General features: G+C 37.1%; 1 protein-coding gene across 3 annotated transcripts in view; it reads right to left on the bottom strand.

Annotated features, from left to right (window-relative positions):
- Positions 1–14,544, bottom strand: part of SENP7 (SUMO1/sentrin specific peptidase 7) — a 46,071-nt gene that overhangs the window by 19,209 nt on the left and 12,318 nt on the right. For all 3 annotated transcript variants that reach the window (XM_009322556.1, XM_009322557.1, XM_009322558.1), the window contains 8 exons: positions 12,376–12,573; positions 10,553–10,750; positions 6,537–6,652; positions 5,604–5,773; positions 4,262–4,622; positions 3,475–3,632; positions 1,770–1,916; positions 233–266 (listed from right to left, as the gene is read on the bottom strand). In XM_009322556.1, coding sequence (XP_009320831.1) covers positions 233–266; positions 1,770–1,916; positions 3,475–3,632; positions 4,262–4,622; positions 5,604–5,773; positions 6,537–6,652; positions 10,553–10,750; positions 12,376–12,573 — 1,382 coding nt within the window. The remainder of the gene's footprint in view (positions 1–232; positions 267–1,769; positions 1,917–3,474; positions 3,633–4,261; positions 4,623–5,603; positions 5,774–6,536; positions 6,653–10,552; positions 10,751–12,375; positions 12,574–14,544) is intronic.

A 14,544-nucleotide genomic window follows, 5' to 3' on the forward strand; every position in this document is an offset into this window, starting at 1 on the left:
CATTAAAACTACAAGTTCACCTTAAAAGTGTAAGAAGCTGCTAAGTTATTAATGCTTACACTACAGACACCAATACTTTTATTTATTGAAAAATATAAATTTAAATTATTTAAGGTCTTTGTGAAAGCAAATAAGATTATAAATTATTCATAATATAAATATATACCAAGTATTTTAATGCAATACTTTAAAGATACAGTTAAGAGAAGGCTAAAGAAAAAAATTCTCTTACCCTGAAATGGGATTGTAATATACTTGGTTGTAAACTGAAATAAGATTAAAAAAAAAAAAATTAGTTTGCTTTTTTAGAAATTGATTAAAACAAAGTAAGAATTTTTAATTATCTGCACATCTTTCTTCACTTACGGCCAAATAAAATGCAAATAATATCACAGAATCATTTAGGTTGGAAAAGACCCTTAAGATCATTAAGTCCAACCGTTAACCTAACACTGGCAAGTCCAATATGCCTAATTTGAGACTTAATATTGCCTATTTCACCTAAAACAACACTCCTAAATATATACTGCAGAATCTGAATGACAGAAAACTGACTTCCAGAGGTGCTCAGCACTGAGAAGTAAGCAGAAAGTTGCAGAGCTGCCTACAGGCTCCTTAAGAAGAAAAAAAATGATGAACACTTGGGACAAAAGCAGCTTATTTGTAAGCACCCCATAATAAAGACCGTCAGCTGCACTATATGAATTAAGGACACTATATAAATGGTCCAACACTGGGGTGTTACTCCGCTATTTACATTAACCTTTGAGTTAAAGGCCTTTAAAGTTTCCATTTACGCTGCTGCTACGTTAAAAAGACTTGGGTAAATAAAGAGTACTTTATTGTCACTTTGGCAGAAGGTTGTCATATACATTGAGTGAAGAGGTTTCTCTTACGTTACCACAGTAAGCACAAAGTTGTTTTTTCCAAGGAAAAATTTCATTTTCCACCTAAAAGCATTGATTCTAAAAATATTTCAACTCATCTCTCAAATAATTTTGGCATATTAATTTAGAAAATGTCTATGAAGTGTTTTCATTACTACATGAGAACCGCTGCACAAAACTATTGTTCTGTGAAAAGCTGAAATTATTATTACAATCCAAGATTTCAAAATGTGTTACTGTAAGCAAAAAAAGATATACATGTTCAAACATCTATTTTTCAATTGCAATACCTAGAATGAGCCTGGTCAAAGACCTGTTGAAACTCCTGCAGCTGGTACTCCATTTGACGTACACCTTCACTTACATTTCTACACCCTGCGAGTAGCACATTGCCTACATGTTAATGCTTTTAGTGTTTTTATGCTCTTTAAAGCTACAAAAGAAGCAATTTTCTGTTTCAAAGGAAAGATTAGCACATAGTATATATCTGAACTCTGATCACCATGGATTACTTTATTCTAACATCTGTACTATTTCTGAGAAAAGTAATTGTTGTTTATTTCAAGCGACATTAACATAGCCATTATTTTTCCGTTAGAATTCGTGAAAGGCTTCCTCAGTGTGATTTCTGTTCCAGTACAGCATTTATACAGAACCTTTTCCTCTGAAAACTGGAGCCACAGAAAATCACAGTTAGCTTTTCTACTGACAGCTATCCAAACGTATGAGGTCATGGACTACGCACTCCATCGTTTAGCCAAAGCAATTTTATGCAACAATAATCAAAACTCAGTGCTTCCACACTAAGTACCACTAGCTTTGCTTAACCAGAATTTTAATTTTTAAATATTCTCAAAATATCACCATAATAGAACAACTTACCCTAGCAGGACCTGTTGATAACCATTTAAATTTCCCAATGTATAGACTATCAAATTCAACATCCAATGCTGGGTTCATCTGTTTTCTAGGTGCGCTTTCAGAAGGTAAGCTGACAGGACATTTATCTTCAATTGACTCTGTTAAAAACTGGAAAAAAAGTATATTTACTACAGGGATTTAAATGAGGCACTTCCCTCCTGTAACCTTAGGAATTTTCTCTTTATATTTTTAAGAATTTACTCCCAAAGCCGATTTCCATATAAGAATTTCATATTAAAAAGCTGTAGATGTTATTATATTCATTACTGACAATGTCCTTAAGGGCCTAACAGTATCTTACTCCACCTCTAAAGTTCCTATTGCCAAGACATAACTTGTGCTCTTTATTAATCTACAGCCAAGTAAAAACTCAAAAAACAGAGCAATAAAAAATATCCTTCTTTTGATATCAAAGGTACAGACTCTAATTCAGTGCTTATGATCAAAATGATGCATCTGTAAGAAGAGGCAGCAATGGCTCTTCTGACTTGTTTCAGGATTACAGAAATAACCCAAATCCAGGTCAAAGCAGGCAGCACAAGGCTAATCAAGACCAAAATGGGGCAGCAACCTTTATGGCTAGTTTTAGATTCAAATTCCACTGCTAGCCACACAGGAAAGGGAACTTTACCCTATCTCTGTCTGCTGTCAACAAAGATCCTTGAACTTCTCCATGCACTGAATTACAACAGAGGACTGGATAACAAGAAGAAACTACTGACTTGAACTACGATCAATGTAAAACATGGTCTGAAAAAAACTACACAGATGTATCTTCATCATGTTCACCTCTAGCTCAGATTACTATTTGATCCTTGTTTGTACTATTAAACATTTCCAAATGTTTATTTTCAAAATATGAAATACATTGTATGTTGCAAAAACACTCAAGCTTCAGAGCCAGAGATCTCTGAAGACTGTCCAGAATTGTGTCTGTGAAATAAATTACTGCAGATACTGCTTGTTGCTGGGTGTCCTGGTTTCGGCAGGGAATAGAGTTAATTTCCTTCCCAGTAGCTGGTACAGTGCTGTGTTTTGGATTTAGGGTGAGAACAAAGTTGATAATGCACCAATGTTTTAGTTGTTGCTAGGTAATGCTTACACTAGCCAAGGACTTCTTAGTTTTCCATGCTCTACCGACTGAGAAGGCTGCAGGTGCACAAGAAGCTGGGAGGGGGCACAGCCAAACTGGCCAAAGGGACATTCCATACCATGTGACGTCATGCTCAGTACATAAACTGGGGAAAGCTGTCTGGGGGGGCTGCTGCTCAGGGACTGGCTGGGCATCGGTCGGCGGGTGGTGAGCAACTGTACTGTGCATCACTTGCTTTGTGTATTATTATTATCATATTATTATTATTATCATTTGATTTCAATTATTAAACTGTTTTTATCTCAACTCACGAGTTTTTCTCACTTGTGCTTTTCCAATTCTCTCCCCCATCCCACCGGGTGGGGGGGGGCGAGGGAGCAGCTGCGGGTGGGGGGGAGCGAGCGAGCAGCTGCGTGGTGCTTAGTTGCCAACTGAGGTTAAACCACGACACTGGGACTAATCACACATGCTCTACGCATTTCACTTTTGTTCTAACATGCAAGAAAAAATAAAACATTGGAGAAATAAATTAAAGGGTTGGCATAACAATACATAGGCCAAAAACTGGACTACCTGCTCTGTGTGACTTTCCATCTTGTCTTCCAATTGCTTTGCTGAGAAACAGAAGTCAGACTGTTCGTCTGTTTCTTTATTGCCAGTGAAATTATCCTGCAGCAGCTCTGTGCATTTTGGTTCAGAAGGTCCATCTTCATCATCACTGGAAAGGACAACTGAAGAGGAAAAAAGAAGAATACATATACTACAAGATGCAGACTTGAGAATGTTTCATTCATTGTGGATTTCAGATGAGCAAAGAATTCTCTCTTGCAGTATGTAATACCAATGTACACTGCCCAAACCAGTCAAGGTCTGCATGCATGAAAGTGTACGCAACAAGTACTGCTTTGTATCTTTATTAACACTTTTTACTCCCGATCCTCAAAATTATTTGACTATTAAAAGAAACAGGCCACAACATAGCTGCTTCAAAGAAACGAGAATATTTTTTCTCAGTTTAAGCATCATTAAAAAGTACAAGCTTGATTTTCCACAGCCACAAAATCAGCTGCAAAATAAGGACTGGAATGTGAAAATCATAGAATCATAGAATCATTAAGGTTGGAAGAGACCTCTAAGATCCTGCTGTCTCTCCTGTTTCTCAAATACAGGACTCTCTACACTCCAGTAGAGGACACTGGCACTAGGCACTGTTCTCTAACCTGCACAATGCATTACAAACAACATGATCTCTGTCTTCAATCTTTTGTTCCGTATGTTTCCACCAGTCAGTCATGCATGAGTTCTCCTAGTACCTAAGCATAACAATAGTAATTGTCAGCAGCACATATACAGTACATACTTGGGTCAACTGAAACAAGTGGCCGATTACCCCTGCGGATTCTGCTCCGCAGCTTGCTCAGGTACTGTGATGTGTCCATCTTTAACTTCCTGATGGTACTAACTCGTGGTGAAATCACATCCTCACCGGTGGCAGAAAGCTGTTTCTCTGACAAATTTCTGGGAGGACACTCTGAGCCAGGTTCCTCTGTGCAGCTGTGAGCAGGCCTCAAGTGGTTGTGGGTAGAATTGTCTTTATAGCCTCTCTCTAACGGCTGCAGAATACAATCTGGCACCAGAATTGTATTAGATCTGCGACTTCGTCCATCCTCACAGGATGTTCTGAGGCCAGGAGACTGAGTTGGACTCAATCTTTGCTCTTCCTAGAAAACAGGAATCAGAGACAGGATATGTGTTTATTTCTTGACATTTCTATGATGGTTCAGATCAGTGATCACTGAGACTTAGCTATGTGCTAGACAAAATAATTATAGCTTAATGCAGGTGCATTTAGAGCTCAAGTCAGGGTAACTTCTCCCTCCTCGTATTCCAAAGGTTATTAGATAACCTTGAGGTCCCTTGTCCCCTTGTCCCTTGATGAGGGACAACCTTTTAAAAGTCTACTATGACCCTCATTCAAACTGAACAAGAAACTATTTCTTATTTTTTAGCAGCTCTCTCACTGTCTGACACTGAAAGACCAAGCACTAGTGATGTTCATTACTTTGCAAATGTGTGGTTTGGTCAACTGGGTGAACAGGACTCAGCAACTACCTACTTCTGTGAGGTTTTAATCAGAATGTTACAGAGATGCCTTTATTGTATTCAAATGCTTGAATATAAATCACAGTTTGTACTTGACTGACTGATTCCCTCAGTCTTTTTTTTTTTTTTTTCAAATCTTAATGACAGATAAGAAGAAAACTTTAGGCAACAGTACGACAGACTGAGGAGGAAGGAGAAAGATGACATCTGCAAGGCCTCAATAACCTCAGGTATACTTTGTAATTTTTGTATCAAAGTCCCTAATTAGTTCTATGCCATCTGTGAAAGAAGCTTCACTTAAGTAGCTAGATGCCTTATTTCCTAAATTGTCCTAGTCCGTGCTTCTGTCTGAAGGAAACACTCTCATTCATCTCTCACCACCTTTCTGCTACAGCAAGCGTATTCTGATGTTGTAGACAGAAGTACATATATTCACTCTTCCTGATGCACCACTGAACTACTTTTCTTCAACAGGTATAACAGTATCCCTAGATACCCTACTTATTAGTATAATTCTTTTATTTTGGATATTGCTACTGCTGCTGCTGAAGTGTATGTACATGTGCGTACACAAACACATACATTAAAGTGCAACTTACAGACAGTAGAAGTGATTTTTCTGGAATGTGTGCATTACAATCATCAGAAATATGGCCACTAGATCTTCTTTTCCTTTTCTCAGAATCAAAAGAGCCCAATTGCTTCTGACTAAGAGAGGTGCTGTTCACGTTTCTGCTCCTCTTTTCCAGTTCATCATAGTTCTTGTTTTCTGTGTCAAAAAAAAAAAAGTAATTTAATGCGTTATCCTTAAAAACCTTTGTATTTCTTTGTATCTGTTATGTCTTAACTAAAATGCATGGAAGCAGATACCTTCCATGACAGTTCTTTCCTTTTTTAGTTCTGTGTGGCTGCCAAAATATATTCCCTAAAATAATTAAGGAAAGATTACTATTGCAGAATTAGTTAAGATAAGGATATAACCAAATTCATAGCTCCCTTCCAAGTAAGAATTAGCACTCCACACTCCACAGTTTTTATCTTCTGCTGGATGCAATATTCTCCATTTCCTGTTCTAATCTGCAAATATTACTGACCAGTATTAAAAAGATAGTACGTTCTCCCTGGAGACTCAGCATAGAGCTCATAATTTTTCAGCAGTAAATACAAATATTGTCATATAGAATAAACATTTTAGCAGGGCTCACAAACCATTTGAGCATTCTTAATGTATAACATTCTTGAGTATAAAAAGACTTTTTATAAAATCAGGATTATAATGGTGCAGCAAGGCTTCCCTCAGTTTCCTTTTTCTTCCACAGATCTGACTCACCATAGCTTTATTCCTATTTAAAAACAGCTATTTGATATATTTTACCGTATCTGTAAAAAACTGCATTTTGAGGAAACACATACACTGCATGCAACACCTATTTTGTTTCTGTGCTCTCCTCATAATACTAGACTAAAAAAGAAAATTTCCCAGTACTCTCCAAAATTCATATTTAAATGCCAGATTACTGATCACTACAAACCTTTCTTCTGCAGCTCCCGTCTTCTAAAAGTCAAGACATTATTTTTTTCTGGTTCCTTAGAAGCCTTGGTCAATTTACACAGATCATCATCTGTCTTTCTCAGGCAAGGCTCAGACCTGTAAAGAATATTAACTATGACTTATCTTTAATTTTGAACGAATACTGAATAAAAATCCTAACAGAAACAAGAGTTGGTTAGACCACAAACTTCTGCCTCTCTCGTAAGCATGTGGAGCTTGGCAAATGAAACACAAACTAATTCAGTTCCCATTATGGAAATACACAGATACTCTGACATTATTAATGAAACGGATGCTTCTAAAAGGCACAAAGAATGGAAGTCTGACATGCTTGACATCAGGCACTGAAATATTATTTTGTTGTAAAGCATGACTGCCAACAAGAACACATAACAAAAAAAAGAGAACAACAGTCAGTTGAGTGTATCCTTGCCTTTGTCATGAATGCGGTGGGAATGAGGCAATGTAGTATATTTTTAATTTAGATTTAGAACTGCTAATAGAATCCACTGAGTAAGTTCCTGCAACGAGAAAAGATTTGAAATAGAAATTCCTGCTCAAAAGGGCCTGAAACAGTAACTTTGAAGGAGGTGGGGGGGACAGGACGTGAATGAGGAACAAACAGGAAAGAAACAGAAAAGGATTACAGTACGAGAAACTAAGCAACCTACAGGTGTTCAGCTGAGTTTGTAGTTTCATTCTAAAAAGAAGCACATGCAAGAAAGTAATCAGGGTTTCTTGTTTTTTTTTTTTAATTAGCTTTTTTATAAATAGGAGAATATATTCAGGAGGTACTGATAGACTGAACAGTATGACATCCTCCCATTTCAGGTCTGATCTTGTAAACCTATTCTCAACTTCTCTGGAGGCTAGTTACAGCTGACAAAAGTCTACATAACTGTATTTCGGTTTCTAGTGTACGCATTAGGATAAGATTTAGTTATACATTCATGTGATATTTTCTCACATGCACTTAATTACATTGAGTACGCAGGACTTCTCTTCTGAAAATTTATCAGGGTTACAAGATAAAAGAAACGAACCTTCACGACCTCTGCTTTATTATCTGTGAGAGTTGGAAAATAAAAAATAAAGATTTCATAGATAAAGCAATTTAATGCTGCTCGGGAAAATCTGTTCCATTTCTCCTTTTGTCACCTCACTTAATCCAAAGGGATTGTGTTCATTGTTTTATAATGTGCCTAACTCAGAATGTTGCAGTCTCCAATTTGCAAAGAGCTAAGCAATCATCACAATGACTGAAACCACTGACAGCTGAGCCTGGACCCGTAAAGAACATCACCAACCATGGGAAAGAACATTCTTGACATGTCTAACTAGATAGCCAAAACTGTTGGACACTTTCTGAACAGAGGCCTATTCTTCAGTGCTGTATCTGTAGATTGGAGTATCGTTGCTCTTTGGGAATACTGTAAAGACAAATAAAGACTTCCAGAGTGCTCTGATACTACAGTGATGAAGAGTGTATGAGCACCGTGAAGAAATTACTGATTATTTTTCCATTCACAAAGAATCATGAATTGGACTATATACAGAAAAAGTGTTCAGTAAGCGCTATTATTCATTCTGTATATTGAACAAGACAGTCTTCCATAGATAGGCAGCTCTAGTTTGGGAATAACCTCACTACAGAAAACTTGATTTTGGAACTCACATCTCTCTCCCAACTTAAATATTTGTATGCATAACACCTATATAGATTTGACTGCCTTAAAAGACCATACAAAACCATTAAGTGTTTTTTAGCATTTGTTTTACACCAACATCACAATTCAGGCATTTCAACAATAGGAAACATTTCAATAGGAATGTTTCAGTTAATAGACTTCCCTAAACATATTTACTCTATAAACAAATTCTGCACATTTTATTTTCACTTCCAATCTTTGCTGATAACTCAGTTTAAAATGCACCTCTTAACAGATATATGCATAAGCTAAGAAGCTATGACAGTACATACTGAAGTATTCTCAACAGCCACGAGAAACAAGTACGAAACACACTTTAAAACCCTAAGCTTCTTTACATTTAAGACCTACCTCAAACTCATTAGTTATACTGATAGGTCAGCGGTGACTTAAGCAAATGTATTTCACGCTGGGTTGCAGTGAACAAGCAATGCAATATCCACCAATTCCGTAATACCAAAAGCAAGAAAGGAAACATGGAACTCGCAGCAAGTTCTAGCTGATAGAGGAAGGTTAACTTATTACCACCCTGTCCTGATCACAGACAATTCTTTGACTTAATCTGAAATTTCCATAGTACAAAAATGGCACAATTTTCACTAACACAGAGCGTGCATTCTACCTACTCTGATGATACAAAACAATCTCTATATGGCCATGTGCATATATATGCATTACCATTATAAGGGGGGAGCTTTTAATCTCCTCTGAAAGCAGAGACCCCAAAAGAATCAGTGCCAAGTGCATTTTATGCACAGACCTTAGTTACATAGAGGTGACCAGGATCAAACCACATCTGTGTTGAAATAATTCCTAAATTCTCCATTTCCCACGCGATTGGGAACAACTTGCACTAACATGCTGGTCACTGGGGAGGGGTGGAAAATCCTCCTAATGTTGATTCCTGCTAATAACAAGCCTTTTACTTAATACATTAGAAAAGCATATCACAGGAACGGAAAATTAATCCTTCAAGCAATGAACCATTCCAAATCTAAAGCAAGTCGAGTATACCAACTACTAAAAAACTGACTAGTTCAAGCCATGCTTGTGCTTAACATAAAACTCAACAGCTGCCCTTCAGATACGAGCTTGAACAAATATGCAAGATGTTTCCTCAGATTTAGAGAGTTACACACAAGAGTTCATGTTTTCCTCTCTATGAACCCCCTATCTCCCACCATCCAAAACAATACCAAGCGGAAAAATCAGATGCTAAAATTATAGATCTTAAAGATTTTGTAGTAAAACAAAAAAACCCCCGACAATCCAAACAAACTCCCCACACTTCAGTCAGCCTAAAGTTATGGAAAACTACTTACTAGCAACAAATATAATACTTCTAAAATGAGACAGTCTAATAAACTGTTCTAAATCCCTCATTTAAACTGCAGCTTTGTCAGATTAATTTAAGCAGCAATGGGGATCTCAACAGAAAAAGAGAAAGGAATTCTTACTAATTTAGGTTCTCCAAGATGTTCATGTATCAGAATGAGGAATATGACTTACTTTTCTCAAGAATTTTTAAGATTTCTTTAACCTGGGAACTGTTGATTATTCCTGCCCTCACAAATCATTCTTCTTTTCCTTCCTCTTTCTATTTTATTCCCCAAAATTTCTTGCTATTCGTTCCTGTGGATACTTTGCTGTTAAGCAAAGAGGTGGTCATAAAAGACAAGGAAACAACTTACTCTGAATTCAACTGCTATTTTAGACCAAAACAAATATTATATAATTCTAATATCTGATTTCTGCTAGCTTTATATGTCAAGTGTTACTGTGAAGCTCAGTCAACCTAAACATAGGAAGAAAAGAGGAAAGGTAGGTGTTAAGCAATGAGAGGACACACGAGAACACTGGTGGATTAATGTGAAAAGAAATGAACTATCACAGAGAGGAATTCGGAGAAATTTTGCAAAAGAAGTTACTTGAAATCGTGCTAGAACACATTAACAGCAACAGGAAAGCAAGATTTTGGTTCTGGACACAAAACCAACTTAAATGTGTTTGAATTACATGGCCATCTTCACAAATCAAAACACTGATCCACTGTAAATGGAAATTCCTTCTATGAAAGAAAACTAGTCTATTAACATCAAGTACAGCAAATCAGAATAAATGCAGTGTTAAAATGGCTCGTTGGAGCAGCATGTTAGTTTTGCACTCAGGAAACTGATCTCCTGCTTCAACACAAGAGTATAACAAAAATTATTTCAGGGAAATTCTTTTCCATTGTGAAGCTATGTCATTTCAGGAAGACTGGCAAAATCAGCAGTGAGTAACATACCTTTCAGACAGAAAAGAACTTTCATGAGGAGAACTTAATATTTGACATGTCTGTAGGCTGGCAACAGATGATGAGGGTAGTTGACCCGATTGTAATTTGTCAGCATCAGATAAATTTGCACCAATTATTACGTGGCTGTCTATGTATTTTCTTCCAATTTTCGTCCTCAGGACATTCGTCAAAATAACTTTGGGATGCCTGCCATATATATATAACAGTAAATCATAAATACTGCACTGATATCTAGAGAAAGAAACTTACTGTTAAATTCATATATCTCAGAGGCTTGATAATCAAACATCATTACTTTCAGTCCCTTAGAGACAAAACAATATCCCACTAACGAACTGAAAATCCAAGGTAAGCACATAAACACAAAAAAGCGACAAGAGACCAGGGTAAGAAATGCTAGCCATAAAATTTCACCTTAGCCAGATACAATTCACACTACATTGCATCTAACACATCATTTAACTATTGTTTAAAAACTGGTAAATGTTTGTCTCTGACTAGCTTTCATGCAATATCTGTACACATTTCTCAGAACTATGGAGCAAACAATCTTGATTTTCCTGTGAACAAGAAGCCTCCAGTAAAATAGACTGCATTTTCTCAAGCACTTAGTCAACAGGTAGAAAAGTAGCGCACACACACAAAAAGGTAGCATTAGATTTTGTTCCCCTCCTCAACCTCCAGGTGGCATTCTACAGAATAGCAACAGCAAGACTCAGAAAAACACCTGCAAGTGTTAGAAGAGACAAGCATCAAAAATAAGCTAAACAGAAATATGAAGATGCAACTGCCCATTTGGCCACAGATGTGTAAGAACAGCACAACTTACTTCATACAATGCTACTGCAGCCAGCTTGTTGTAGAGCCTTTGATTTACCCACTTAGCTTCTCAAACTGGGATTTAAATTCTACCACTTCCGTTGCAATTTATTTTGGATTAGGATGTAATGCCATGGCCTTTTTTGAATCTGTTATGAACAACATTGTCTTTTGGGTATCGACTGCATAATTCTCCTGTTGTCTGTATTTATCCACAAAGCACACTCCAGCACAGGCTGCGTGAGGTCTGGGGAGCACTTGGATCTCCTCGTGCACCAAGATGTAAATTTGCTTTTAATCAGGAGACCACCTTACAGACAAGATATTGCAGAGGCACACAGATGGTAAGCAACGAGGATATGATTGAGAGGAAGTGTCTAATATAGAAGAACACTGTAGTCTGGATGTAACCTCCACTAAAGGAAGCCCCTAAACTGTTTATCAGCAGCAGCTCAGAGAGAAAACTCAGTGAAAAAAGCATTCGCTCTAGCCATACTTTTCCCTAAGTATCTGCAATTGACCACTGCTTGGCAGGGGAGGAAGATACTGAATTTGGTATGCTTTTCTTCTGACCCTTTATGCCAGTTCTCATATTTTCATGCGTAATCTGAAATGGTTAACAGTGAAAATACACCTTGATACCTCCTCTGAGAAAAGAGGGCAGTTAAATGCAAGTGTACTCTTCTTTTCACAAGAATAAAAAAACCCAAACATTTTGAGAGTCCAATGGCTGAATCAGAATTCACTGGTCTTGTCAGTACAGGACCATCTAGAAGCCATCCGATCAGAAAACCCACTACAGCATGCCTGGCACCATCTCTCTCAATGATTATCAAAAGGGACCAGGTACAAGGGAATTCAATAAAGTCAAATGACATGAGAATATAGTTCATGAAGAAGACAGCTGTGGTACAACAAAGAATACTTTCTCATGAAAAAACAACTGCAAGGAAAATTATTTTGTTTAGTGACAAGAGGCAAAGACAACATACCTTTTAGACAGAAAAAGGCTTTGGAGAGTAGGGTTTAAAATTTGCCATATCTTTAGGCTGGCAGCAGATGATGAAGGTGGTTGATCTGACTGCAGCTTGCCAGCATCAGAAAAATTAGCACCAGTTTTAGGTTGCGCCTGTGTGTGTTTTCTTCCTATTTTCATCCTCAGGACATTCGTCAAGATAACTTTGGGTTGCCTGCCATACATATAATGATAAATTAATAATAGGGTGCTGAGAACTTCTGAAGTCACATGAATTGAACAAAGCTTTTCTACGAGTTTACTGTCTCTGCATCATACCTTGTATCTTCAAGTAGAATTAAGTTCACCTCCCTGACAATTTACAAAGCAGTTCCCTTTGGAGAAAAGGAATCACAAACACATCTCTTGATCAGGACAGCCTTTCAAGGTTTCTTCTTCTGGCATCAATTACTAACACATCCATATGTGTTTCTGAAGAGGTAAACTTTCAGTGCAGAAGCACGGAAATTTTGGTGCCTCTTTTTATTGCAAAATGTTTGAAGTAGTCACTATGGCCTTACAAACTATTCTGAAAGCGTACACTTGAGCATTTGCAGGATATGAAAACAAGCACTCATATTGTGGCATCTTATTTTAGAACCATGAATATTATTGGTTCCCATATCACAAATTAGATTATGATCTTGCTGGGGGGAAAAAAAAACCATATCAGGAAGCTAGTACAATCTCTCACTTTTAAAGTTCCAACTGATTTCTATTCAATTTCACTAAAGAAATTACATACAATTAGGAATTACAAAGTTAGTAAAAACTCCCCGTTGAAGTTCTTTAAACTAGTATCTATACTTTGCCGATTCTGCTAGATTGGTACTGAAGTCTTCACACAAATAATTAATTCTGCAGCATGGCCAGTAATTTGGACAGTTTCCTTATAAGCCAATAAGCATTATATATCATAGATGATTTGTCAGGATTGACTTTATTTGGAAACAGATGAGAATTGGACTTGTTTTCCCAGGACTGGTCCTAAGAGGACACTGAAGTTCAGGCTCATTTACTGGTTTTAAAAGATTACCGAGGCAAGAATTGCTTTTTCTATTGCATGTCTTGTGTAACAAACTAAATCGTTCACAGTGTAGAGCAAGAATCCTTCTTTTATAGCTACAGAAAGCCTTTTACTACTCGCATAGCTGTTACATGCATGCTACACTGACATTTCTTAAGCAAATGGCTGCTATTCCTCAGTGGGTTAACTACTGTGCAAGCAACTTTCAGGAAATTATAATTGTCCCACTGACATGCTGCATTCAGCTCAACAGCATGGTTACACGCTACCTAGTGGTAAACAAATAGGTATGGCATGAAAACTGCTGAAGCACAGATATGCTTGAACCTAAAAAAAAGATTTGGAACTGCCATGCTAGTGAAACACATTGAACTTGGGGAAGACGTTTCACATAATCCTTGTATTTTGTTCTTTCGGTAGTTGCTGCATGTTGAGACTTCTTTTCCCTGGTCACTTACCATGTTAACAAGACACATGACCCATCATTGAACTTGAAAGAGACAGTAAGTTTCCTATGCACAGCTTGGAAAACCTGCATATAAGCTATGAATGCAGGTCAATTTTATCAGAGCTCTGCATCACTGAATGCCATAATGTGTACACAATGAGCTGCTTACTCTTAGAGCTCTGCTATGCATTTCCTAGACCAGTGCTCTCCAAACTTTTTTGATCGTGCACCCCTATCAGTAAAAGTATTTTGAGCACGCACCTTCAACATGTTTATTTAACTATAATTTATATAGATGTACTAATATTATGTACATTATAAAACACAGTTAAAAAGGATGCGATAAAGATAAAATAAACATTTTATTTATTAATTGTACAAAAAAATGTTTCCTTCCTGCACTCCGAAGGATTGTCTTGCACACACCACACCTTGGAGACCACTATCTAGACAATGGACAATAAACCTAAACAGTTCCCATTCAAAGCTAAGTAACTTAAGCTCAAGTGAAGGCTGTTTACTCTGCTCTCTGGGCTTCTCTTGTTTTTTCTTGGTTAACTTCTAAGTGGTAAAGAGCTAAAGCTTTGCCTCAAAAAAAAAAATGCTGAGGGATTAAAAAAACCCAACACCCTAAGTTAAGGCACTCTGATGCCAAAAATCTGGAAAAAGGA

Source organism: Pygoscelis adeliae, unplaced genomic scaffold (genome assembly GCF_000699105.1).
Source record: "Pygoscelis adeliae isolate BGI_AS28 unplaced genomic scaffold, ASM69910v1 Scaffold104, whole genome shotgun sequence".
NCBI lineage: Eukaryota > Metazoa > Chordata > Aves > Sphenisciformes > Spheniscidae > Pygoscelis > Pygoscelis adeliae.